General features: G+C 47.0%; 1 protein-coding gene across 2 annotated transcripts in view; it reads left to right on the top strand.

The window, feature by feature from the left end:
- rasal1a (RAS protein activator like 1a (GAP1 like)) overlaps positions 1 to 25,016 on the top strand; it is a 271,746-nt gene that overhangs the window by 191,963 nt on the left and 54,767 nt on the right. For both annotated transcript variants that reach the window (XM_043715652.2, XM_043715650.2), the window contains exons 12-14: positions 1,417 to 1,481; positions 10,240 to 10,352; positions 17,159 to 17,351. In XM_043715652.2, coding sequence (XP_043571587.1) covers positions 1,417 to 1,481; positions 10,240 to 10,352; positions 17,159 to 17,351 — 371 coding nt within the window. The remainder of the gene's footprint in view (positions 1 to 1,416; positions 1,482 to 10,239; positions 10,353 to 17,158; positions 17,352 to 25,016) is intronic.

Genomic DNA, 25,016 nt, shown 5'->3' with positions numbered 1-25,016 from the left:
TCATAGTCTTGAGAAAAGGAACAGTTTTTAAGATAAAGGACCAGCTCTGTGACACACCAATAATTCTGGTGTTAGTGTTAAGTCCTGCAAATGTTGTACGTGAAACCCAAATGGAAGTTTGTGCTGTTCTCGGGTGACTTGCCAATGGTGACATATTTGTTCCAGTTAAAGCTGTCAAAATGTCAGTAAAGTGATGGAAGATGGTTTAAAGGTATTTTCCCAGTTGGAGTCCCTGAGAAGCAGTGGGGTTTCTTTAAGAAAGGTCTGCATCCATAGGTTGACTCCTGTCAAAAACTCCTCCCCATTCCTCATTTTCATTCTTCCCCAATGGACAGCCACTACCCGCCATTGGAATCTGTCAGGCAGCTGACTCGTAGCAGTCAGGTGACACCTGACAGTCAAAGTCTTCCAGGTTCCAGGTGTGAGCGCCAGCAGGAGGCTGTTTCAGCCCCTGTTCAGAATTGAAATGGATTCTGGATTGCTTAACTCATTCATTACCAGCACATTTCAAGGGTCACAGGTTGATATGACCTGAATGAAGAATGGGTTTGGGTGAATTCATAATCACTCAAAACTAGTCTGAAGCTGTTGGAATGTCTCTTGCCTGCGTTATTCAAAGCTATAGGCACACAGTTTTGAATCTCTTCTTGGCTCTAAACCAAATTCATCTTAAGTTTTCTTTTGCTGGAGAGAAGAATTTAATTGAACTGGCAGTGCTAACAATATGTTTGACTCAGAAGTTCATGAAATTATGATTGTGGAGGTGTTTAGAAAATTCACAGCTAATTATCAATTACATGTATTCAAAAGGATACAAAGGTAATAAAATGCTGAAATGATTTTCACTTTTATATCAATCTACCAATTTATATTGCTCGATAATTAGATCTATTCCTACCAAAGAACAAAGAACAAAGAAAATTTACAGCCCAGGAACAGGTCCTTCAGCCTGCAAGCCTGTGCCGATCCAAATCCACTGTCTAAGCCTATCGCCCAATTCCTAAGGATCTGGAACCCCCTGCTCCACACCTACTCATGCATCTGTCCAGACATACCTTAAATGAATCTATTGTGCCTGCCTCTACTATCTCTGCGGCAACGTGTTCCAGGCACCTACCACCCTCTCTGTAAAGTACTTTCTGCGTGTATCCCCCTTAAACATTTCTCCTCTCACCTTGAATGTGTGACCTCTCGTTATTGAATCCCTTAACCTGGGAAAAAGCTTATCTCTATCCACCCTGTCTATACCCTTCATGATTTTGTAGACCTCAATCGAGTCCCCTGATTGTATCAAATGTGGTCAATGGACAAGATATTATAAAAAGTCCTAAATTCTTTTCAGAAGTAGGCAGGCTGCTGCACATTGAAAGATTTGATATTTAGTTTACTAAGCAATATTTTGTCTGTTTTACACAGCTGATCCGAACACTCTTTTCAGATCCAATTCTTTGGCTTCAAAGGCTATGGAACAGTTTATGAAGGTAAGTGGTTTTAAGTTCTCAAACAACTGTCTTCTAATGTCTCCATGTTGACCTTGCAAACTTGTGACATTGAGTGATCAAATTATTATGTCACAGACACTTGTGATATTGCCCTTTCATTTACTTTAAGTTGTTATTGTCTGCAAGTTGTGAGTTTTAAGAAGGACATCTGCAAATCCTGGAGATTAACTTCTCGTCCCTAGTTCAATTTCAATCACCCATTTGGAAGGAATAACATCCTTCTTGATTTTCTTACTGAGAGAATGAATTTACTAGCTAATCTAACACTCCAGGAAATTCATTGTTCTCAGGTCTTCGGTTGTCTATGGAGTAAAATAAATGAACAAACTCCACTCGTTTTCTGGAATGTGGCATCTAAAGAAAATTAAGAATTCCTAGATGCCTTGCTTAAATAGAAGCAGACCCTAAGCTTGCAGAAAGAGATGTAAGCTCGGATTTATTGAAGAATGTTCACTAGTGTCTTGGAGAAACATGACATATTGTGCACTACAGTCTTCACTTCTCAGCAGCCTAAAGAATATAGATGTACTGTTAATAAAACAGCAAACCCTGAGCTATATAAATCATCTGGACCTAATGTAATCCACCCTGAAGGCTTTTGAAGGAGGACAGGGAGGAAATTCATCCTCAGACACGACAAATGTTGCTGGAGAATTGGAGACTTGCCAAACTAGCATCTTCACTTCTGAAGGGAGAAAAGATTAAGTCTTTTCTGAGTTAAGTCTTTAATTAAGAATTGATTGTGGGCAACTCGTAACTGGAGATTAAATGAGTGAATACACAGAAATGAATGAGTTAATTAAGGACAATCAGAATTCATTCATTCAATAAAGTTTGTGATAAGTGCAATGCATTTATTTTAAAGATTTAAGTTTTTGGATATAGGGACTACAAAGATTTTACAGCACAATAAAAGATCATTCAATCCTAAATTCCTGCTCTTTGAAAGTGCGAACCAATTAGTGCCACACTTATCCTCTTTTTAGTTTTACTAAATATTAAAGGAATATACATATATTATTTCTTGTTGACAGTTTCTGTTACATCATTTGACAGTTACTTCTTCCACCATCCTTTCAGCAGAAAGGTCCATGAATGGTGAGTCTCCTTCCTTCACCACTGAGTGCAAAATCCAATCCAATGGGTTTTCGCATGAATGTCAAAATGTTCAGATTTCATATGGATATAATAATGAAAGAGCATTGTCTCCAACAATTCAAAGAGTTGCTATTCACCTCTGCAGATGACCTTTTTAATTCAATCTTGTTTTGCTGTCAGATTGTTTTTAACTGGAACCAAGAATGTCCATACTCTACTGTACAAGAGGATGTGTAGAATGATGGAAGTTATAACAAAAGAAGTGATAATTCAGCACAACTAGAGCAATCCAAACCAATCTCCTTGCCTTGCCTTCTCTCCTTAGCCTGTTATCATTTTTATTCTTTTAAAAGATACAATGATCTCTGCTCAACTACTTCCCGAGACATGTTTTTCCAACTTTCACAACCATCTGATTATTTCTCAAGTTTAGAAGCGATTTTAAAATATATGATGCCATGGCACCGACTTACCAACCAATAAGAAGGTAGATTAACAAAGTAACTATAAGTCAGTGATTCTATGACTCCCATGTTTGGCAGTATTTAGCTGTAATGAATTAATCAGAATTATGATTGTGGAGGTGTTTGGCAACACTTTTTAATATTCTTGTTTCCACGTTCGTGGAATGTGAGCATCGATGGCAAGGCCAGTGTTCATTGCCCAGAGGGCAATTAAGAACCAACCACATTGCTTTGGGTCTGGAGTCATATGTAGGCTAGACCAGGATAAAGGACTTCCTTCCAAAAGGCCATTAGTGAACCAGGTATTGTTCTTTCCGGGGCAATTGCTCCATGGTCATTAATAATTCCAGTATCTCATTGAATCCAAATACCACCATAGCCATGCTGAGATTCAAACCCAGGTCCTCAGAGCATTACCTGGTGCTCTAAACTAACTGTCTAATGATGATAACATTGGGCCATCACCTCTCCTCATAGGTGATTATTAATTACATGTGCTTGAGAGGATACAAAGTTGATAAAATGCTGAAAGGCTTTTTATTTCAATATCAAGGTATTAATATATACATATAGAGTCATAGAGTCACAGAGATGTACAGCACGGTAACAGACCCTTCGGTCCAATTTGTCCATGCTGACCAGATATCCCAACCCAATCTAGTCCCACGTGCCAGCATCCAGCCCATATCCCTCCAAACCCTACCTATTCCTATACCCATCCAGATGCCTTTTAAATGTTGCAATTGTACCAGCCTCCACCACTTCCTCTGGCAGCTCATTCCATACACATACCACCCTCTGCGTGAAAAAGTTGCACCTTAGGTCTCTTCTATATCTTTCCCCTCTCACCCTAAACCTATGACCTCTAGTTCTGGACTCCCCCACCCCAGGGAAAAGACTTTGTCTATTTATCCTATCCATGCCCCTCATGATTTTATAAACCTTGATAAAGTCATCCCCTCAGCCTCCGATGCTCCAGGGAAAACAGCCCCAGCCTATTCAACCTCTCCCTATAGCTCAAATCCTCCAAGCCTGGCAACATCCTTGTAAATCTTTTCTGAATCTTTTCAAGTTCACAACATCCTTCCAATAGGAAGGAGACCAGAATTGCATGCAATATTCCAACAGTGGCCTAACCAATGTCCTTTCCAGTCACAACATGACCTTCCAACTTGTGTACTCAATACTCTGTCCAATAAAAGAAAGCATCCCAAACGCCTTCTTCACTATCCTATGTACCTGAAACTCTACTTTCAAGGAGCTATGAACCTGCACTCCAAGGTCTCTTTGTTTAGCAACACTCCTTTGGATTTTACCATTAAGTGTATAAGTCCTGTTAAGATTTGCTTTCCCAAAATGCAGCACCTCACATTTATCTAAATTAAGTGCCATCTGCCACTTCTCAGCCCATTGACTTATCTGATCAAGATCGTATTGTAATCTGAGGTAACCTTCTTCGCTGTCCATCACACCTCCAATTTTGGTGTCATCTGCAAACTTACTACTATACCTCTGATGTTCATATCCAAATCATTTATATAAGTGATGAAAAGTAGTGGACCCAGCACCGATCCTTGTGGCACTCCACTGGTCACAGGCCTCCAGTCTGAAAAACAACCCTCCACCACCACCCTCTGTCTTCTACCTTTGAGCCAGTTCTGTATCCAAATGGCTAGTTCTCCCTGTATTCCATGAGATCTAACCTTGCTAACCAGTCCCCCGTGGTGAGCCTTGTCGAACGCCTTACTGAATCCATATAGATCATGTCTACTGCTCTGCCCTCATCAGTCCTCTTTGTTACTTCTTCAAAAACCTCAATCAAGTTTGTGAGACATGATTTCCCACACTCATGTTGACCATCCCTAATCAGTCCTTGCCTTTCCAAATACATGTACATCCTGTCCCTCAGGAATCCCTCCAACAACTTGCCCACACCGACATCAGGTTCACCGATCTACAGTTCTTTGGCTTATTCTTACCATCTTTCTTAAACAGTGTCACCACGTTTGCCAACCTCCAGTCTTCCTGCACCTCAGCTGAGACTACCAATGATACAAATATCTCAGCAAGAGGTCCAGCAATCACTTCCCTAGCTTCCCATAGAGTTCTAGCGTACACCTGATCAGATCCACTTTTATTCTTGGTATTTCGTAGGGTGAAGCCTCGAAAGGGGATCTGTGGTTTGTGCAAGTGGGACAAGCAACAGAGAGGTTCTTGAACCAATTAGATTGTGTGTCCCCATGAGGGTTCCTCAGAGTCCAAACTGAGAAGTATAAGTGGAGAAACATAAATTAGATTTCAGTAATGTACAGGAAGTACAATAAAGATTGGGAAATTCAGGTAGGCTAAGAAAGAAAGAAAAGACAGACAGTCTGAGAAATTTTAAAAGTATATTTTTTTGTTATCTATGGAGGAAGCACAATGTCATAATTTAATTCTTTCAGGTCAAGAGATGTTGTTCAATGGTAATTATAATTTAGCACTGTTAAATACTCAATTACAGTAGCTGAATGCACCAACCCCAACTTGTAGCAGTTTCTGATGTGATGCAGTTTATCTATCAGCCTGTGGAAGAGTATATTTTTAAAAAAATTTAACCTATTTTTCAAATCAACCTGCTCAGCGATGTTATTACATGCTTCTGTGGCGGGTGGGACTTGAACCCATGTCTCTTAGTCCAGGGGTAGGGAAACTACTATTACATGACAACAGGGCCCCAAGCGCATGGTATCTTACCAGATTTCAGTAATTAACTGCACATGTATATACACCTGAGGCTGCTATCAGATTTCCTGCAGTGTAATGGTAACCCTCACTTTTATTCAAATTGCATTTAAGCCATTGCAACTGCAATGCAAAAATCATTATGTAGGTTATATCCTGCCACCAGAAGAACAATATTTCCACATTTGCATCTTAATTTATTGGAAGTCACACAACACCAGGTTATAGACCAACAGGTTTATTTGAAATCACAAGCTTTCGGAGTGTTTCTCCTTCATTAGGTGGAGACTTCACCTGAGAAAGGAGCACTGCTCCGAAAGCTTGTGATTTCAGATGAACCAGTTGGGCTATACCTATATCCACCCCAGTCCAACACCTGCACCTCCACATCATCTTAATGTGGATTCATTAAAGACGAAATTAGTCTGGAGGAGTCGGACCAAAACTGAGGATAACGAATTGTCATTGCCCTTTTATACACTATGTGGTTGGGGGGAGGTGTCATCTATTGTCGGTGTTTTATCTCCAACTTCACATGATCTTTATGAATGTTTTCCATAAATCTCAGAAGGAGAACAAACATATGTTCCATACTTTTAATGCTGCAGAATTCTCAAAAATGTAAAATCTCTTAAAATGTTCAAGCCATATTTTCTCCCAACATGACTGAAGGAGAAACATTATGTATTTACCGTAAGAACAGATTTCAGGGTTGTTATTATAGTCATAGAGTCATACAGCATGGAAACAGACCCTTCGGACCCAACTCGTCCATGCCAACCTGGTTTCCCAAACTAAACTAATCTTATTTGCCTGCGTTTGGCCCATAGTCCTCTACACATTTCCTATTCATGTGCCTGTCCAAATGTCTTTTAAATATTGTAACTGTACCTGCATCTACCACTTCCTCTGGCAATTCATTCCATTTACACACTTATACTCTGTGTGAAAAAGTTGTCCTTCAAGTCCCTTTTAAATCTTTCCCCTCTCACTTTTAAATTAAGCCCTTTAGTTTTGAACACCCCTAGCCTAGGAAAAGACCTTTGCTAGTCCCCTTATCTATGTCCCTCATGATTTTATAAACCTCTATAATATCTTCCTTTAACTTCCTTTGCTCCAGGGAAACAAGTCCCAGGCTATCCAAATCTTCCAGTCCCAGTAACATCCTTATAAATCTTTTCTGCACCCTTTCCAATTTAATAACATCCTTCCTATAGCAGGGAGGCCAGAACTGCACACAGTAGTGGCCTCACTAATGTCCTGTACACCAAAGGTGGCCTCACTAATGTCCTGTATAGCCGCAACATGATGTCTCAACTCCTATACTCAATGCTATCTCCAACGAAGGCAAGCACACCAAATGCCTTCTCCACCACCCTATCTACCTGACCCTCCATTTTCAAAGAACTATGAACCATTTGATAAGGTACCCCATGGTAAGCTCATTCAGAAGGTCAGGAGGAATGGGATACAGGGGAACTTAGCTGTCTGGATACAGAATTGGCAGGCCAACAGAAGACAGCGAGTGGTAGTAGAAGGAAAATATTCTGCCTGGAAGTCTGTGGTGAGTGGTGTTCCATAGGGCTCTGTCCTTGGGCCTCTACTGTTTGTAATTTTTATTAATGACTTGGATGAGGGGATTGAAGGATGGGTCAGCAAGTTTGCAGACGACACAAAGGTTGGAGGTGTCGTTGACATTTTAGAGGGCTGTTGTAGGCTGCAGTGGGACATTGACAGGATGCAGAGATGGGCTGAGAGGTGGCAGATGGAGTTCAACCTGGATAAATGCGAGGTGATGCATTTTGGAAGGTCGAATTTGAAAGCTGAGTACAGGATTAAGGCTAGGATTCTTGGCAGTGTGGAGGAACAGAGGGATCTTGGTGTGCAGGTACATAAATCCCTTAAAATGGCCACACAAGTGGACAGGGTTGTTAAGAAAGCATATGGTGTTTTGGCTTTCATTAACAGGGGGATTGAGTTTAAGAGCCGTGTGATCTTGTTGCAGCTCTATAAAACTTTGGTTAGACCACACTTGGAATACTGCGTCCAGTTCTGGTCGCCCTATTATAGGAAAGATGTGGATGCTTTGGAGAGGGTTCAGAGGAGGTTTACCAGGATGCTGCCTGGACTGGAGGGCTTATCTCATGAAGAGAGGTTGACTGAGCTCGGACTTTCTTCATTGGAGAAAAGGAGGAGGAGAGGGGACCTAATTGAGGTATACAAGGTAATGAGAGGCATAGATGGAGTTGATAGCCAGAGACTATTTCCCAGGGCAGAAATGACTAACACGAGGGGTCATAGTTTTAAGCTGGTTGGAGGAAAGTATGGAGGGGATGTCAGAGGCGGGTTCTTTACACAGAGAGTTGTGAGAGTATGGAATGCGTTGCCAGCAGCAGTTGTGGAAGAAAGGTCATTGGGGACATTTAAGAGTCTACTGGACATACATATGGTCACAGAAATTTGAGGGTGCATACATGAGGATCAGTGGTCGGCACAACATCGTGGGCTGAAGGGCCTGTTCTGTGCTGTACTGTTCTATGTTCTATGTTCTAAAGCCCTGGGTCTTTTCTGTTAGACAACTCTCCTCAGGACCCTGCCATTAACTTTGTAAGTCCTTCCTTTGTTTGTCTTACCAACATGCAATACCTCGCATTTATCCAAATTAAACTCCATCTGTCTTGAGCAAATCCGTCGAGTTCCCCAATTACATACTGGATCAGGACATGGTGACAATATGCTAAATGCAAACAGTATAGACAACTCTAAGTTTTGGCCTTGGAATGATTAATTGCGTGGTAAAGGAACACTCAGTAATATTAGGTCTCCCTGGCATAATACCATCTCTAAAGTTTGTCCTTTTTTGTCACTTTCATGTGAGGAAACCAGGTTACTGGCTCACTTGGGAGTTACATTTTTAATGGCAGCATTAGATTATAGTCATATTATTATATATTCATCAATATGCATAACAATATTTAAATGGAGCGGAACTATACAGATCTAAATATATCTTAACAGTTTCATGTCAATTAATGACTTTACTTGTGCCTCTGAGAATAGCATTAGGATGTTTTCTTCTTGGGAAAAGTGTTAGATGATAATAATAATCACAATAACAAGAGGTCTTGTGGCTTGCTAAATAGCACCCCTACCTCTTATCTAAGAGACTTAGGTTCATGCCTCACCCTAGGACATGTGGCGAAAGAAAGCGTGACAATGGAAATAGATGAGAAACAGGCCATGAATTCTCCTGACTATTTACTATAGAGGGAGAGAGAGAAATGATTTGCATTTTTATAGTGGTGTATATATAGATGTTGCCTAATACGTTTAAATTAATTCTGGCAAGTCAATTGTTCATCGGTTTAGAAGATGCCTTCAAAGCCCCCCCACTGTAAAACTTAATTAAAAGCATGAGTCATTGCTGTCTGTTCTGGTTAAAAAGAGAGAAACAATAATTTCTGAAATGTTAGTTCAAAACAGCTAAAAGTAGAACAGTGTAACGAATTACTAAAGTTCCTGCCTGGAAACTTACAACTGATCCCGATTTGTGGATTAAAGCACAACAAGATATTAATACTGAGTGTGGAAACTGAAATTTGGATGCAGGAAGTTTTCTGTTTCAACATTTAAGACATTCCTTATGAAGAGTCATCAGCACACAATTTTTAATTTCATTTATTTATATTCTTATTCTAGTATATGGCTAAAAGGATTATATTTCACGTCTTGACCTTAATTTTAATTAAATATTTTAGTCATTTGTAGTTACCAAGGAGATGATGGCACTGTGATCTCAGCTGCCTGATAATCCAAAGGAGCAAACTAATGCTGTATGGCCATGAGTTCAAATTCTACAATAGCAGCTGGTGGAATGTAACTTCCAATAGTAAGCCTGGAATTATAATGCTCAGTTATGGCGGCCATGAAACTAATCAATTGTTGTTAAAATCTCATCTACTAATGTTATTTATAGGTGTGACTCCAAACACAGAGCAATGTGGTTGACTCAACTGCCCACTGAAATGGCCCAGCAAACTAGTCAGTTCACAGGCAATAAATGATGGCTTTCTTAGTAAAGCCAGTATCTCATGAAAAACTAAAGAATAATCTGAGATTTATAGCCGGCAAAATGAAGTGAGTAAGTTGGTACATACCTGTATATGGTGAAGATTATAGATAATTCTTGGGTCACTCCATCTTGCAAGGGAAAATCACAACAAAAACTGTAGCTTCTGTTTTTAAGTGATAGGACAAACTGGCTGGAATCACTGCAACTATTGGGAAAGAAAACTGTAAAAACAACATTTTTTAGAACAGCAAGTCAAAGAAAATAATGTTGCGTTTGGTTCTTCTATAATGGGGAGAGGTCCTTCCGCAGATTTCTCTTCGACATGTTACAACATCTTCGTGCCATGCCTGATTTGGATGATGGTTCTCATTTCTTACAGCTGGTTGGAATGCCATACTTACATGAGGTGCTGAGGCAAGTCATTAACCGTATTTTTGATGAAAAGAAATACATTGAACTGGACCCTTGTAAAATTGACCTTAACAAAACAAGGTACGAATATTATATAGCTGTGATCTTGCGACCTACCTGCTTATCTTTCTCCTGACTCCTGCATTTGATCTCCAAAGCCATTAACTTTTTAAAAGTACTTGAAGACACTAGTTTGCCCTAAAAGAAACTACAGATTTTGGGACTCAAACAGAAACAATGGAAAGCAAGTCAAATAATATTAGTGAATTTTGAGAAGATTTGTAATTCAGGTTAAAGTTCTGGAAGATTCGTTTTCAGATGTTCCATCACCATGCTAGGTAACATCCTCAGTGAGCCTCTGATGAAGCACTCGTGTTCGTGACCCGCCTTCTATTTATGTGTTTGGGTTTCCTTAGGTTGGTGATGTAATTTCCTATTGTGATGTCATTTCCTGTTCTTTCTCTCAGAGAATGGTAAGTAGGGTCTAAGTCAATGTGTTTGTTGATAGAGTTCTGGTTGGAATATCATGCTTCTAGGAATTCTCGTGTGTCTCTCTGTTTGGCTTGTCCTAACATGTCTGAAAATGAATCTTCCAGCCCAGCGAGCAAAGTTGCATCAAGTAATATTATTTTAGGGGCTGACGTTTCTTGTTAAACCTGGAAGATTATCAGATGATGAGAAAGGAACAGAACAATATTAAAGACAACAGGCATATGCATGCAAACACAACAACAGAACATATCTTTGTATTGTAGATTTCATATAGCAAAACATCCCAGCTGCTTAACAAGAAGGATATCAATAAAGAACAGTTTTGGTAGGGTTGTTTTTTTCTGCACAGGAATGAGCACACACACACCCACCTCTGTTCTGCTATTTAATCAGATATTGGCACATATCTCCACATACCAAAACATTAAAATGAGAAGGGAGAAGGTCAAATGGCATGAAGAATATCAGTGTAAGAAATGGGAGGTACAACGAGATGCATTAAAGAAATAGAAGTCATATATATATAAGACATAGGTTGCCAATTCTCTGTAATTGCTCTGTTTTATGCTCCCAAGTCCAGAGATGATGATGAAAACAGGTAAAGAAAGGTAGTGTGCAGCTCCAGTACAGCAATGAGCACAGGCAGATCATAGGTGGACATAAAGGTCAAAGAGAATAGGGTGGGGTGAGGTGATACACATATCTTTTACTGGGTTAGATTGCACTGCAGCCTGCGTAAATGCCATAGCCGGAGAAATTCCTCAGTAATATTTCCTCGGTTTGCATCTTGGCAGCAGCAGTTTTGCATGCAGTACAGATCATTCCATACAAAGTGCAGAGAGTAATAGAACAGAGCGAAGAATACAAGATTGAAGATAAATGTAAAGTGGCCATAGTTCTACCGGACCATAGGGCTGTTTGCTCATGAGAGAGAGTGAGAGAGAAACAGCTGGTGGTGGTTTGACTGAGAGTCACCATGCCTCAGGTGAGGGGAGAGGTTGAGAAGGGAAGTGTTTCATTGTAACCTCAGTGATTGCAGGAATTGAGCTCACAGAGTTGGCGTTATTCTGCATCACAAAGTGGCTATTCAGCCAAGTGAGCTACAGATGTAATGCTGTGTGGACATGAAAAATGAATGTGCATTGTTGAAGGTTTTCCAGTTAGAAATACATTGCCAATTGGCACTGGTTGGAATGAGCTTTGTGAAAAGAAATGCAGCGTGGCAGCAAAAACAATGCTGCAGCATCAGCTTGGTAATGTTAGGAGGGTGCAGCAAGTTCCTGTAAGAATAATCCTCACTGCTGCTAATCATGTTACATGAGGTTTCTCTACTATTGCTCATGAGGTGGATTTGCTGTCACTGTTCTTTTTCGTGTTAGGGATCCATTGGGCCTGTTAGGTAGAATGTGAGACAAAAACTTGGGAATCAAACAAGTCGTTTGTCTTGAACAAGATGTGGCTTGCTGGATGGTAGGTCTTACTGTTTCAGCATCTCAACTGTTCCCTCACTCTGCTGATATGACATTATCATAGTAGGAGGTGCTTAAGGCACCCCTCAGCATTAACCCCTTCAGGCATTTACACCCTTATAGAACAATTCCCATATCCATTGTTAATCTTTCAATATCACCTGTATTTAGCCATTAATCATTCATCTCAGAACACACTGGAATAATTTTGAGTTAAATGTTAATATTAAGTGGATGAAATAAAATTGTTTGCCTATTATCTATCACTCCTGATTTTCATAGTAAGATCACCATAATGAGTCTCAGTCCCTTACTCACTTCTTTAATCTATTCTCTCCTTCCCATCCTCTCTTGAAGATGTTGGTTATGGTGTCCAATCGAGATTGGGATATCTGTTAGTCAGTCAATATTTCTATATAAAATCCCAATATCCAGTCCAGTCCTGCCAGTGACCAAACTTTGCTCATCAATCATATTTGATGAGGAACTGAAACAAGTGTTTGGTTTCTCATTTACATTTATATGCTGTCTAATGCCTATTTTGAAAGTGGGAATGACCAATTTAGCAATGTCCCAACAAACATACATGTTGGATCTAGGTTGTTCCACTATTAAATTAATCATTGTTGAGTATGTTTTGAAACATTTGAAATGAGATATAAATGCACAAAGTCATTCAGAGATAAAATAAAATAGTTTCTAGGTTACTGATGTTAAATGGTGAGCACTTTAGTGACAGAAATCTTTGTAAACTCCTGTCGCCACAAAATGTATTTGTCTTGTGAAGCTGGGTAAATGACATTTAACTGTGCAGCTTCACAAATATCCTGTAGTTAAGCCTATTACTTCCACATGAACTTAATAATCAACATAAATAACTCATGACGCACATTTTTACCAATGTTTTGTCGAGTTACGAATTGCAGTGGTCTCAATGTCTGACTTAAGGATACATTTTTAAAAAGTGCATTTTATTCAAACAAAGGTCTTCCTTAGAAGACATAACATGTTACGAGTTAATTACTCTAAGAATAGAATTTTTTGGGTGCAGCTAATAAAACTGTTCAGTAGGTAATCATTTAACTATGTACAACTAACTCTTCGCAGTTGCTAAGTTACATGCTAATATTGAATTTGACGTAAATTCAAGTTTCTCTTTTCCACAGTGATGCAGTTTAAACACCTGCACCATTCCAATTTGATTGTTTGGATTTGAAATATATCTTCGAATGCTGAATAGTTGTTTAATATTTTGATTTTAAGTGTAGGCTTCCCCTAACCTTCTCACGAATTTGATATGCATATCACCGCTTATGTTGTATATGGATGAAATATCAATTTTTAAAGTACAGAGTAAAAATAGGAAGCAAATATGATGATAGATGCTAAAAATCCAAAACGAAAGAAAGGAAGCTAAAGGACCTTAATTATCTGTATCTGTGAAGAGAACTGGCAATTTGAGGGACTCGATTTTAACCATTTATGTGCCTGAACAGATGGTGCCAAGGGAAGGCCAGGGTCTTGCTACCATGGCAACAACTGCTGAGCTAAGCAATATTAGGGGCCACCATCCTGGCCAGTTCCAAGCTTGGGGCAGGAATTGAAGGGCAGAAGAATGGAATGATTGACAGTGGCCTCAAGGATGGCAGTAGCCTAATTGTGGATCTCAGAAGAGCATTCATGCACCCCCTGTCCACACCAAACTAGTTTTAAGTTTTTCATTTAGAGCCATAAGCTGTAGAATGGCACATCGCAGAAATGGGCCATTTGGCCCATCTTGTCCCTGTCAACCCAACTGACTCTTTGTAGGTGCTAAGTTACTTTCTGGAATTCTGGAACTCCTGCAAATTCTGGAACTCTTTGTCTTTAATCCTAGGTAAAACTGGGCAGAACAGCACTCAATCTATCTGTTGTTTCAGCAGTGGAACTCTGGGCCCAATATGTATAATACAGTCTCTCAACTTGAACATCAAGAGGGCCAAACTCTTTAACCATGTGGACATTCTGGTCATCAGTGATAGGTCCACTTCAGGAGTGGCAGGTTTCCCCTGTTACTTTTAGAGAATTTGAACCTTGTCTCCATTAAGTGGAACCCAGAGGAAGAAATGAGACAAAAGGAAGAAGCATAACAGTAGGAGACAGGAATCATGAAGGGCAACAAAAAGGTGTGAACAGTGACCTGAAAGGACCATGCTCATTTTCTAGACTGTGCAGGATTAACTGACATAAACTAAAAGCTACGAGGGAAACGTTCATCCATGATCCTCCATTATTTTTCATCCACAAGTTGCCTATCTCAGACATAATCTGAAATCGCTGTGTCAAATTCTACGTGTACACCATGATACCCAGCTCCACCTTCATTGAAAAGACCATAGACATAGTATCAAATGGCCATTCAACCCATCAGATCTGCTGTACCATTCAATGTGCTCATGGCTGATCTGATAATCCTCAACTCTACTTTCAAAGTATACTCTTTTGTCTAGTTAGTCCTCCCAAAATGAATTACCTCACATTTTTCGAGATTAAATTTCATTTAACACCTTTCAGTCCATCTGACCATCCCATCTATAGATTTATATGTTGGTAGTGTCGAAACCACCATTGTTTTTATTTTACTTTTCTCATGTTTGGTTTGGAACGGTGAGTTACAGTTGAGAATTGAACTTTGAACATCAGCTTGTTTTAAAAAGGGAACAAAAGACTGATGTTTGCTGTTGGGAACTGGCCTGGAAAGGTAATGAAGGTTAATTACTGCTCGAAGGATGCTGTAGATGTTTTGGAACTGTGGTGTTGTGATGCTCAACATCAGCATGGGATTGAATGTTGAATCAGTCAATCAAGGGAGGACAGTCAATCACAGAGAACATTGAAAAAGAAAGAAAAAAAAACAAAGAGTGAGCTTGCTGTGTTTTTGGGGAGGAGGTGGTTTTGCCTTCAAAGCTGCTGAACTGGGAAGTTGTTTTTTGTTTTGGTGCCTCTAGTTATTACCTTGTGGAAAATTCTGAGAGCAGAAACACAGTCTGTAAGAAATAAGTAAAAGGTCTCCAGAGGTCTACAGAAACTGTTTGCATTGACTGGTGACTTAAGAATCAAACAAGATATGCAGGCCTATATGCCTGTAATACAACCCATTATCAAAGGATTTTATGAAGGCATGGAATTCATTCTTGAAACAGTTATCAAACTGGCAAATTATGATTCTTTTATTTTGTTTTTTTAAATTATCCCTGTGACTGTCTGTTTGTCTGTGAATGGGGGTTTATATTCAAGGAAGAAGGGGGCTTCAATCATAGATAAACATTAATAGATTACTTGGTTGTTCATCTGCATTCTTAAATTACATTATTAATGATAAATTGGCAATTTTTGTTTAAGTTATAAACTTAGTGCCCAAGATCTGTTATTTGAGGAGAAAGTGAGGACAGCAGATGCTGGAGATCAGAGCTGAAAATGTGTTGCTGGAAAAGCGCAGCAGGTCAGGCAGCATCCAAGGAACAGGAGAATCGACGTTTCGGGCATAAAGGCTTATGCCCGAAACGGCGATTCTCCTGTTCCTTGGATGCTGCTTGACCTGCTGCGCTGTTCCAGCAACATAAGATCTGTTATTTGTAAAGATTGGGCTGGAACAGTTGAGCAATTTTGAGAGTAATGGACTGACTTGGATCACTGTGTTGCAAATCCAGTGATAGTGGGGTTGATTTGGTTGGGCTTGGCATCCCCATGGTCGTTACAATAGATTCTTGGCTAACAAAGGAGTCAAAGGTCACTGGGGCTGAACTGGTAAGTGAAACTGATCAGCCATAATCTTATTGAATGGTAGAGTAGGCTGGAGGGGCCAAATGGCTTACTCCTGCTTCTAATTCACATGCTCTTATGTTTGAATAAGGTAGCAAAGAATTGCTGGCACCTAGGGAATTGTCCATTTATGTATCTTGCAAATAGTCTGACATCTGACAAATAACGATTTTGCAAACATTTAAATTACTGCCACACAAAATCAATATTTACTCTGTATAGTTACTGTTTACAGTTCCATCAATTTCTTAGCACATCTTCATTTAATTGCATACAGCGTATTATTCCCAATTTTACAGCTGATCTATCACTACTTATATTTTTTCAGTGATAAACAGTATCTATGATTCCTTCCTACCCACATTCTGAATTAATTTGTAGTTTTCTCAATGTCATTGCCATACAACTTAGTTCTCAACAATCAGCATAGACTGGCTATTTATTATCTTCACTGAAGTTTATTGTCACAGTTAGGGGTTCAGTAATGAATGATCACAGTGTCATTTCTTCTGCTATTCAATTAACAGTAAACTCAACTCACTCCTCTTCTTTCCTCTATTAGCCCATGTTTTGGAGTAAATATGCAATGTACCACCTCCACCCTGGAGTTTATGGACAATTAGTGGTTAGATCTTGCCTTGATGAGACTGGATACTGATGTTGAGGGAGAGGCCTAGATGGACTCTCCCTACAGTTTTGCCTATTCCCTGTGATGTTGTTTGTGGTTGCATTCCTATACAAACCAGCCTGAGCACAGGACCTCAGTATTTGATCTTTCTTATACTCTATTTCTGTGCTTTGCCATGTTTCTATGGGAACATCTCACCCCATCTCCGAGCACGATACGTGCAGTGAGCTGGGATACCAATTCACTATTTTAAAACTATTAACAGTAATGAAGGCTAATAACATTTTAAAGACTTAGAAAATGTTTTTTCTTCTAGTTTATGCTTAAGTAGTATCAGAAAAGAATTATTGGTCTAAATACCTTTAATGAGTGCAATAAATTTAAATTTGCAAAATACATTGTTCCAATTAAATTTATATTTCCTTGAAGCTGTGAGTAAAAGTGTATGAAGAAGAAAAGTATCAGCACTGACTAATGTTTCTTATAATGCTCCAAAGGAGGATCTCATTTAAAGGCAGTCTTTCAGAAGCTGGAGTACGGGAATGTAGCCAGGAGCTTCTAAAATCTTACCTGACTGATGTGATGGATGCCATTGTGGGCTCAGTGGAGCAGTGCCCTTCGGTTATGAGAGTAGCCTTCAAACAGCTACATAAAAGAGTGGAAGACCAATTTCCAGAAGCAGACAATGAGGTACGTGCAGTGAGTGTGTGACTGGGAGGGAATTCCATCCATTGAGACACCATGTGGTAATTCTACAACATTAGTAATTATCAGTTCAATCAAAATTGCCCCAAAGCTCAAAGCTGCACAATTGCAAACAATTACTGATCTCGAGACAATTCTTCTGTGGCTAACAGAAATCTTCTCCCTATCAGTTGAGCTGATTTTTTTAAGCAAATTCCACCAATGGAATTGGTCATGTCAATGTTAATAGTTTGATATTCAATTGTTCATCAGGGATTAATTAATTTTGTGGATTAGTTTATTTGTGACAGAAAAACACATTATAACTTATGAAGCAGATATTTTACATAATTCCAAAGAGGTGCAGGCACAGAGGGAGTGGGTGTCGTCCCAGAGGGAGTGGGTGCAGGCTCACAGAGGGAGTGGGTACAGGCACAGATGAGGTGGGTGCAGGCACAGACGAGGTGGGTACAGGCGCGCAGAGGGAGTGGGTGCAGGCACAGAGGGAGTGGGTGTCGTCCCAGAGGGAGTGGGTGCAGGCACGCAGAGGGAGTGGGTGTCGTCCCAGAGGGAGTGGGTGCAGGCACGCAGAGGGAGTGGGTGTCGTCCCAGAGGGAGTGGGTGCAGGCACGCAGAGGGAGTGGGTGTCGTCCCAGAGGGAGTGGGTGCAGGCACGCAGAGGGGGTGGGTGCAGGCACGCAGGGGGAGTGGGTGCAGGCACGCAGGGGGAGTGGGTGCAGGCACGCAGGGGGAGTGGGTGCAGGCACACAGGGGGAGTGGGTACAGGCACACAGGGGGAGTGGGTACAGGCACACAGGGGGAGTGGGTACAGGCACACAGAGGGAGTGGGTACAGGCACGCAGAGGGAGTGGGTACAAGCACGCAGAGGGAGTGGGTACAAGCACGCAGAGGGAGTGGGTGCAGGCACGCAGAGGGAGTGGGTGCAGGCACGCAGAGGGAGTGGGTGCAGGCACGCAGAGGGAGTGGGTGCAGGCACGCAGAGGGAGTGGGTGCAGGCACGCAGAGGGAGTGGGTGCAGGCACATAGAGGGAGTGGGTGCAGGCACACAGAGGGAGTGGGTGCAGGCTCACAGAGGGAGTGGGTACAGGCTCACAGAGGGAGTGGGTCCAGGCACAGATGAGGTGGGTGCAGGCACAGACGAGGTGGGTACAGGCGCGCAGAGGGAGTGGGTGCAGGCGCGCAGAGGGAGTGGGTGCAGGCACGCAGAGGGAGTGGGTGCAGGCACGCAGAGGGAGTGGGTGCAGGCACGCAGAGGGAGTGGGTGCAGGCACACAGAGGGACCGGGTACAGGCACACAGAGGGAGTGGTTGCAGGCGCAGAGGGAATGGGTACAGGCACAGTGGGAGTGGGTACAGGCACAGTGGGAGTGGGTACAGGCACAGTGGGAGTGGGTACAGGCACACAGAGGGACCGGGTACAGGCACACAGAGGGACCGGGTACAGGCACACAGAGGGACCGGTTGCAGGCACACAGAGGGAGTGGGTACAGGCACAGAGGGAGTGGGTACAGGCACACAGAGGGAGTGGCTGCAGGCACACAGAGGGAGTGGCTGCAGGCACACAGAGGGGGTGGGCGCAGGCACACAGAGGGAGTGGGCGCAGGCACAGAGGGAGTGGGCGCAGGCACAGAGGGAGTGGGCGCAGGCACAGAGGGAGTGGGCGCAGGCACAGAGGGAGTGGGCGCAGGCACAGAGGGAGTGGGCGCAGGCACAGAGGGAGTGGGCACAGGCACAGAGGGAGTGGGTACAGGCACAGTGGGAGTGGGTACATGCACACAGAGTCAGTGGCGCAGGCACAGAGGGAGTGGGTACAGGCACACAGAGGGAGTGGACGGAGGCACAGAGGGAGTGGGTGCAGGCACAGTGGGAGTGGATACAGGCACAGAAGGAGTGGGTGCAAGCACAGAGGGAGTGGGTGCAGGCACACAGAGGGAGTGGGTGCAGGCACAAAGGGAGTTTGTACAGGCACACAGGGGAGTGGGTGCAGGCACAAAGGGAGTTGGTACAGGCACACAGGGGAGTGGGTGCGGGCACAGAGTGAGTGGGTACAGGCACACAGATGGAGTCGGTGCAGGCACACAGAGGGAGTGGATGCAGGCACACAGGGGGAGTGGGTGCAGGCACACAGGGGGAGTGGGTGCAGGCACACAGGGGGAGTGGGTGCAGGCACACAGAGGGAGTGGGTGCAGGCACACAGAGGGAGTGGGTACAGGCACACAGAGGGAGTGGGTGCAGGAACAGACGAGGTGGGTGCAGGGACATAGAGGGGGTGGGTACAGGCACACAGAGGGAGTGGGTGCAGGCACAGAGGGAGTGGGTGCAGGCACAGAGGGAGTGGGTGCAGGCACAGAGGGAGTGGGTACAGGCACAGAGGGAGTGGGTACAGGCACAGTGGGAGTGGGTACATGCACACAGAGTCAGTGGCGCAGGCACAGAGGGAGTTGGTACAGGCACACAGAGGGAGTGGACGGAGGCACAGTGGGAGTGGGTGCAGGCACAGTGGGAGTGGATACAGCCACAGAAGGAGTGGGTGCAAGCACAGAGGGAGTGGGTGCAGGCACACAGAGGGAGTGGGTGCAGGCACAAAGGGAGTTTGTACAGGCACACAGGGGAGTGGGTGCAGGCACAAAGGGAGTTGGTACAGGCACACAGGGGAGTGGGTGCAGGCACAAAGGGAGTTGGTACAGGCACACAGGGGAGTGGGTGCAGGCACAGAGTGAGTGGGTACAGGCACACAGAGGGAGTCGGTGCAGGCACACAGGGGGAGTGGGTGCAGGCACACAGGGGGAGTGGGTGCAGGCACACAGGGGGAGTGGGTGCAGGCACACAGGGGGAGTGGGTGCAGGCACACAGGGGGAGTGGGTGCAGGCACACAGGGGGAGTGGGTGCAGGCACACAGGGGGAGTGGGTGCAGGCACACAGAGGGAGTCGGTGCAGGCACACAGAGGGAGTCGGTGCAGGCACACAGAGGGAGTGGGTACAGGCACACAGAGGGAGTGGGTACAGGCACGCAGAGGGAGTGGGTACAGGCACGCAGAGGGAGTGGGTACAGGCACGCAGAGGGAGTGGGTACAGGCACACAGAGGGAGTGGGTACAGGCACACAGAGGGAGTGGGTACAGGCACACAGAGGGAGTGGGTGCAGGAACAGACGAGGTGGGTGCAGGGACATAGAGGGGGTGGGTACAGGCACACAGAGGGAGTGGGTGCAGGCACAGAGGGAGTGGGTGCAGGCACAGAGGGAGTGGGTACAGGCACAGAGGGAGTGGGTACAGGCACAGTGGGAGTGGGTACATGCACACAGAGTCAGTGGCGCAGGCACAGAGGGAGTTGGTACAGGCACACAGAGGGAGTGGACGGAGGCACAGTGGGAGTGGGTGCAGGCACAGTGGGAGTGGATACAGCCACAGAAGGAGTTGGTGCAAGCACAGAGGGAGTGGGTGCAGGCACACAGAGGGAGTGGGTGCAGGCACAAAGGGAGTTTGTACAGGCACACAGGGGAGTGGGTGCAGGCACAAAGGGAGTTGGTACAGGCACACAGGGGAGTGGGTGCAGGCACAAAGGGAGTTGGTACAGGCACACAGGGGAGTGGGTGCAGGCACAGAGTGAGTGGGTACAGGCACACAGAGGGAGTCGGTGCAGGCACACAGAGGGAGTGGATGCAGGCACACAGGGGGAGTGGATGCAGGCACACAGGGGGAGTGGGTGCAGGCACACAGGGGGAGTGGGTGCAGGCACACAGGGGGAGTGGGTGCAGGCACACAGGGGGAGTGGGTGCAGGCACACAGGGGGAGTGGGTGCAGGCACACAGGGGGAGTGGGTGCAGGCACACAGGGGGAGTGGGTGCAGGCACACAGAGGGAGTCGGTGCAGGCACACAGAGGGAGTGGGTACAGGCACACAGAGGGAGTGGGTACAGGCACGCAGAGGGAGTGGGTACAGGCACGCAGAGGGAGTGGGTACAGGCACGCAGAGGGAGTGGGTACAGGCACGCAGAGGGAGTGGGTACAGGCACGCAGAGGGAGTGGGTACAGGCACACAGAGGGAGTGGGTACAGGCACACAGAGGGAGTGGGTACAGGCACACAGAGGGAGTGGGTGCAGGAACAGACGAGGTGGGTGCAGGGACATAGAGGGGGTGGGTACAGGCACACAGAGGGAGTGGGTGCAGGCACGCAGAGGGAGTGGGTGCAGGCACGCAGGGGGAGTGGGTGCAGGCACGCAGGGGGAGTGGGTGCAGGCACGCGGGGGAGTGGGTGCAGGCACGCAGGGGGAGTGGGTGCAGGCACGCAGGGGGAGTGGGTGCAGGCACGCAGGGGGAGTGGGTGCAGGCACGCAGGGGGAGTGGGTGCAGGCACGCAGAGGGAGTGGGTGCAGGCACGCAGAGGGAGTGGGTGCAGGCACGCAGAGGTAGTGGGTGCAGGCACGCAGAGGGAGTGGGCGCAGGAACAGACGAGGTGGGCGCAGGCACACAGAGGGAGTGGGCGCAGGCACACAGAGGGAGTGGGCGCAGGCACACAGAGGGAGGGACGCAGGCACACAGAGGGAGTGGACGCAGGCACACAGAGGGAGTGGACGCAGGCACACAGAGGGAGTGAGTGCAGGCACACAGAGGGAGTGAGTGCAGGCACAGAGGGAGTGGGTACAGGCACAGAGGGAGTGGGTACAGGCACAGAGGGAGTGGGTACAGGCACAGTGGGAGTGGGTACATGCACACAGAGTCAGTGGCGCAGGCACAGAGGGAGTGGGTACAGGCACACAGAGGGAGTGGACGGAGGCACAGAGGGAGTGGGTGCAGGCACAGTGGGAGTGGATACAGGCACAGAAGGAGTGGGTGCAAGCACAGAGGGAGTGGGTGCAGGCACAAAGGGAGTTTGTACAGGCACACAGGGGAGTGGGTGCAGGCACAAAGGGAGTTGGTACAGGCACACAGGGGAGTGGGTGCAGGCACAGAGTGAGTGGGTACAGGCACACAGAGGGAGTGGATGCAGGCACACAGGGGGAGTGGGTGCAGGCACACAGGGGGAGTGGGTGCAGGCACACAGGGGGAGTGGGTGCAGGCACAAAGGGGGAGTGGGTGCAGGCACACAGGGGGAGTGGGTGCAGGCACACAGGGGGAGTGGGTGCAGGCACGCAGAGGGAGTGGGTGCAGGCACACAGAGGGAGTGGGTACAGGCACACAGAGGGAGTGGGTACAGGCACACAGAGGGAGTGGGTGCAGGGACATAGAGGGGGTGGGTACAGGCACACAGAGGGAGTGGGTGCAGGCACGCAGAGGGAGTGGGTGCAGGAACACAGGGGGAGTGGGTGCAGGCACACAGGGGGAGTGGGTGCAGGCACACAGAGGGAGTGGGCGCAGGCACACAGAGGGAGTGGGCGCAGGCACACAGAGGGAGTGGGCGCAGGCACACAGAGGGAGTGGGCGCAGGAACAGACGAGGTGGGCGCAGGCACACAGAGGGAGTGGGCGCAGGCACACAGAGGGAGTGGGCGCAGGCACACAGAGGGAGTGGGCGCAGGCACACAGAGGGATTGGGCGCAGGCACACAGAGGGATTGGGCGCAGGCACACAGAGGGAGTGGGCGCAGGCACACAGAGGGAGTGGGCGCAGGCACACAGAGGGAGTGGGCGCAGGCACACAGAGGGAGTGGGCGCAGGCACACAGAGGGAGTGGGCGCAGGCACACAGAGGGAGTGAGTGCAGGCACAGAGGGAGTGGGTACAGGCACACAGAGGGAGTGGGTACAGGCAAACAGAGGGAGTGGGCGCAGGCACACAGAGGGTGTGGGCGCAGGCACACAGGGAGTGGGCGCAGGCACACAGAGGGAGTGAGTGCAGGCACAGAGGGAGTGGGTACAGGCACAGAGGGAGTGGGTACAGGCACAGAGGGAGTGGGTACAGGCACAGAGGGAGTGGGTACAGGCACAGTGGGAGTGGGTACAGGCACAGTGGGAGTGGGTACATGCACACAGAGTCAGTGGCGCAGGCACAGAGGGAGTGGGTACAGGCACACAGAGGGAGTGGACGGAGGCATAGAGGGAGTGGGTGCAGGCACAGTGGGAGTGGATACAGGCACAGAAGGAGTGGGTGCAAGCACAGAGGGAGTGGGTGCAGGCACACAGAGGGAGTGGGTGCAGGCACAAAGGGAGTTTGTACAGACACACAGGGGAGTGGGTGCAGGCACAAAAGGAGTTGGTACAGGCACACAGGGGAGTGGGTGCAGGCACAGAGTGAGTGGGTACAGGCACACAGAGGGAGTGGGTACAGGCACACAGAGGGAGTGGGTGCAGGAACAGACGAGGTGGGTGCAGGGACATAGAGGGGGTGGGTACAGGCACACAGAGGGAGTGGGTGCAGGCACGCAGGGGGAGTGGGTGCAGGCACGCAGGGGGTGTGGGTGCAGGCACGCAGGGGGAGTGGGTGCAGGCACGCAGGGGGAGTGGGTGCAGGGGCACGCAGGGGGAGTGGGTGCAGGCACGCAGGGGGAGTGGGTCAGGCACGCAGAGGGAGTGGGTGCAGGCACGCAGGGGGAGTGGGTGCAGGCACACAGGGGGAGTGGGTGCAGGCACACAGGGGGAGTGGGTGCAGGCACACAGGGGGAGTGGGTGCAGGCACACAGAGGGAGTGGGCGCAGGCACACAGAGGGAGTGGGCGCAGGCACACAGAGGGAGTGGGCGCAGGCACACAGAGGGAGTGGGCGCAGGCACACAGAGGGAGTGGGCGCAGGAACAGACGAGGTGGGCGCAGGCACACAGAGGGAGTGGGCGCAGGCACACAGAGGTTTTGGGCGCAGGCACACAGAGGTTTTGGGCGCAGGCACACAGAGGGAGTGGGCGCAGGCACACAGAGGGAGTGGGCGCAGGCACACAGAGGGAGTGGGCGCAGGCACAGAGGGAGTGGGCGCAGGAACAGACGAGGTGGGTACAGGCACACAGAGGGAGTGGGTACAGGCAAACAGAGGGAGTGGGCGCAGGCACACAGAGGGAGTGGGCGCAGGAACAGACGAGGTGGGCGCAGGCACACAGAGGGAGTGGGTACAGGCAAACAGTGGGCGCAGGCACACAGAGGGAGTGGGCGCAGGCACACAGAGGGAGTGGGCGCAGGCACACAGAGGGAGTGGGCGCAGGCACACAGAGGGAGTGGGCGCAGGCACACAGAGGGAGTGGGCGCAGGAACAGATGAGGTCGGTACAGGCACAGAGGAAGTGAGTGCAGGAACACACGAGGTGGGCGCAGGCACACAGAGGGAGTGGGTGCAGGCACAAAGGGAGTTTGTACAGGCACACAGGGGAGTGGGTGCAGGCACAAAAGGAGTTGGTACAGGCACACAGGGGAGTGGGTGCAGGCACAGAGTGAGTGGGTACAGGCACACAGAGGGAGTGGGTACAGGCACACAGAGGGAGTGGGTGCAGGAACAGACGAGGTGGGTGCAGGGACATAGAGGGGGTGGGTACAGGCACACAGAGGGAGTGGGTGCAGGCACGCAGGGGGAGTGGGTGCAGGCACGCAGGGGGTGTGGGTGCAGGCACGCAGGGGGAGTGGGTGCAGGCACGCAGGGGGAGTGGGTGCAGGGGCACGCAGGGGGAGTGGGTGCAGGCACGCAGGGGGAGTGGGTCAGGCACGCAGAGGGAGTGGGTGCAGGCACGCAGGGGGAGTG

Source organism: Chiloscyllium plagiosum, unplaced genomic scaffold, assembly GCF_037043375.1.
Source record: "Chiloscyllium plagiosum isolate Xiang-an unplaced genomic scaffold, Cpla_swu_hap1 HiC_scaffold_24, whole genome shotgun sequence".
Lineage (NCBI taxonomy): Eukaryota > Metazoa > Chordata > Chondrichthyes > Orectolobiformes > Hemiscylliidae > Chiloscyllium > Chiloscyllium plagiosum.
This window is presented reverse-complemented; position numbering and strand designations above follow the sequence as displayed.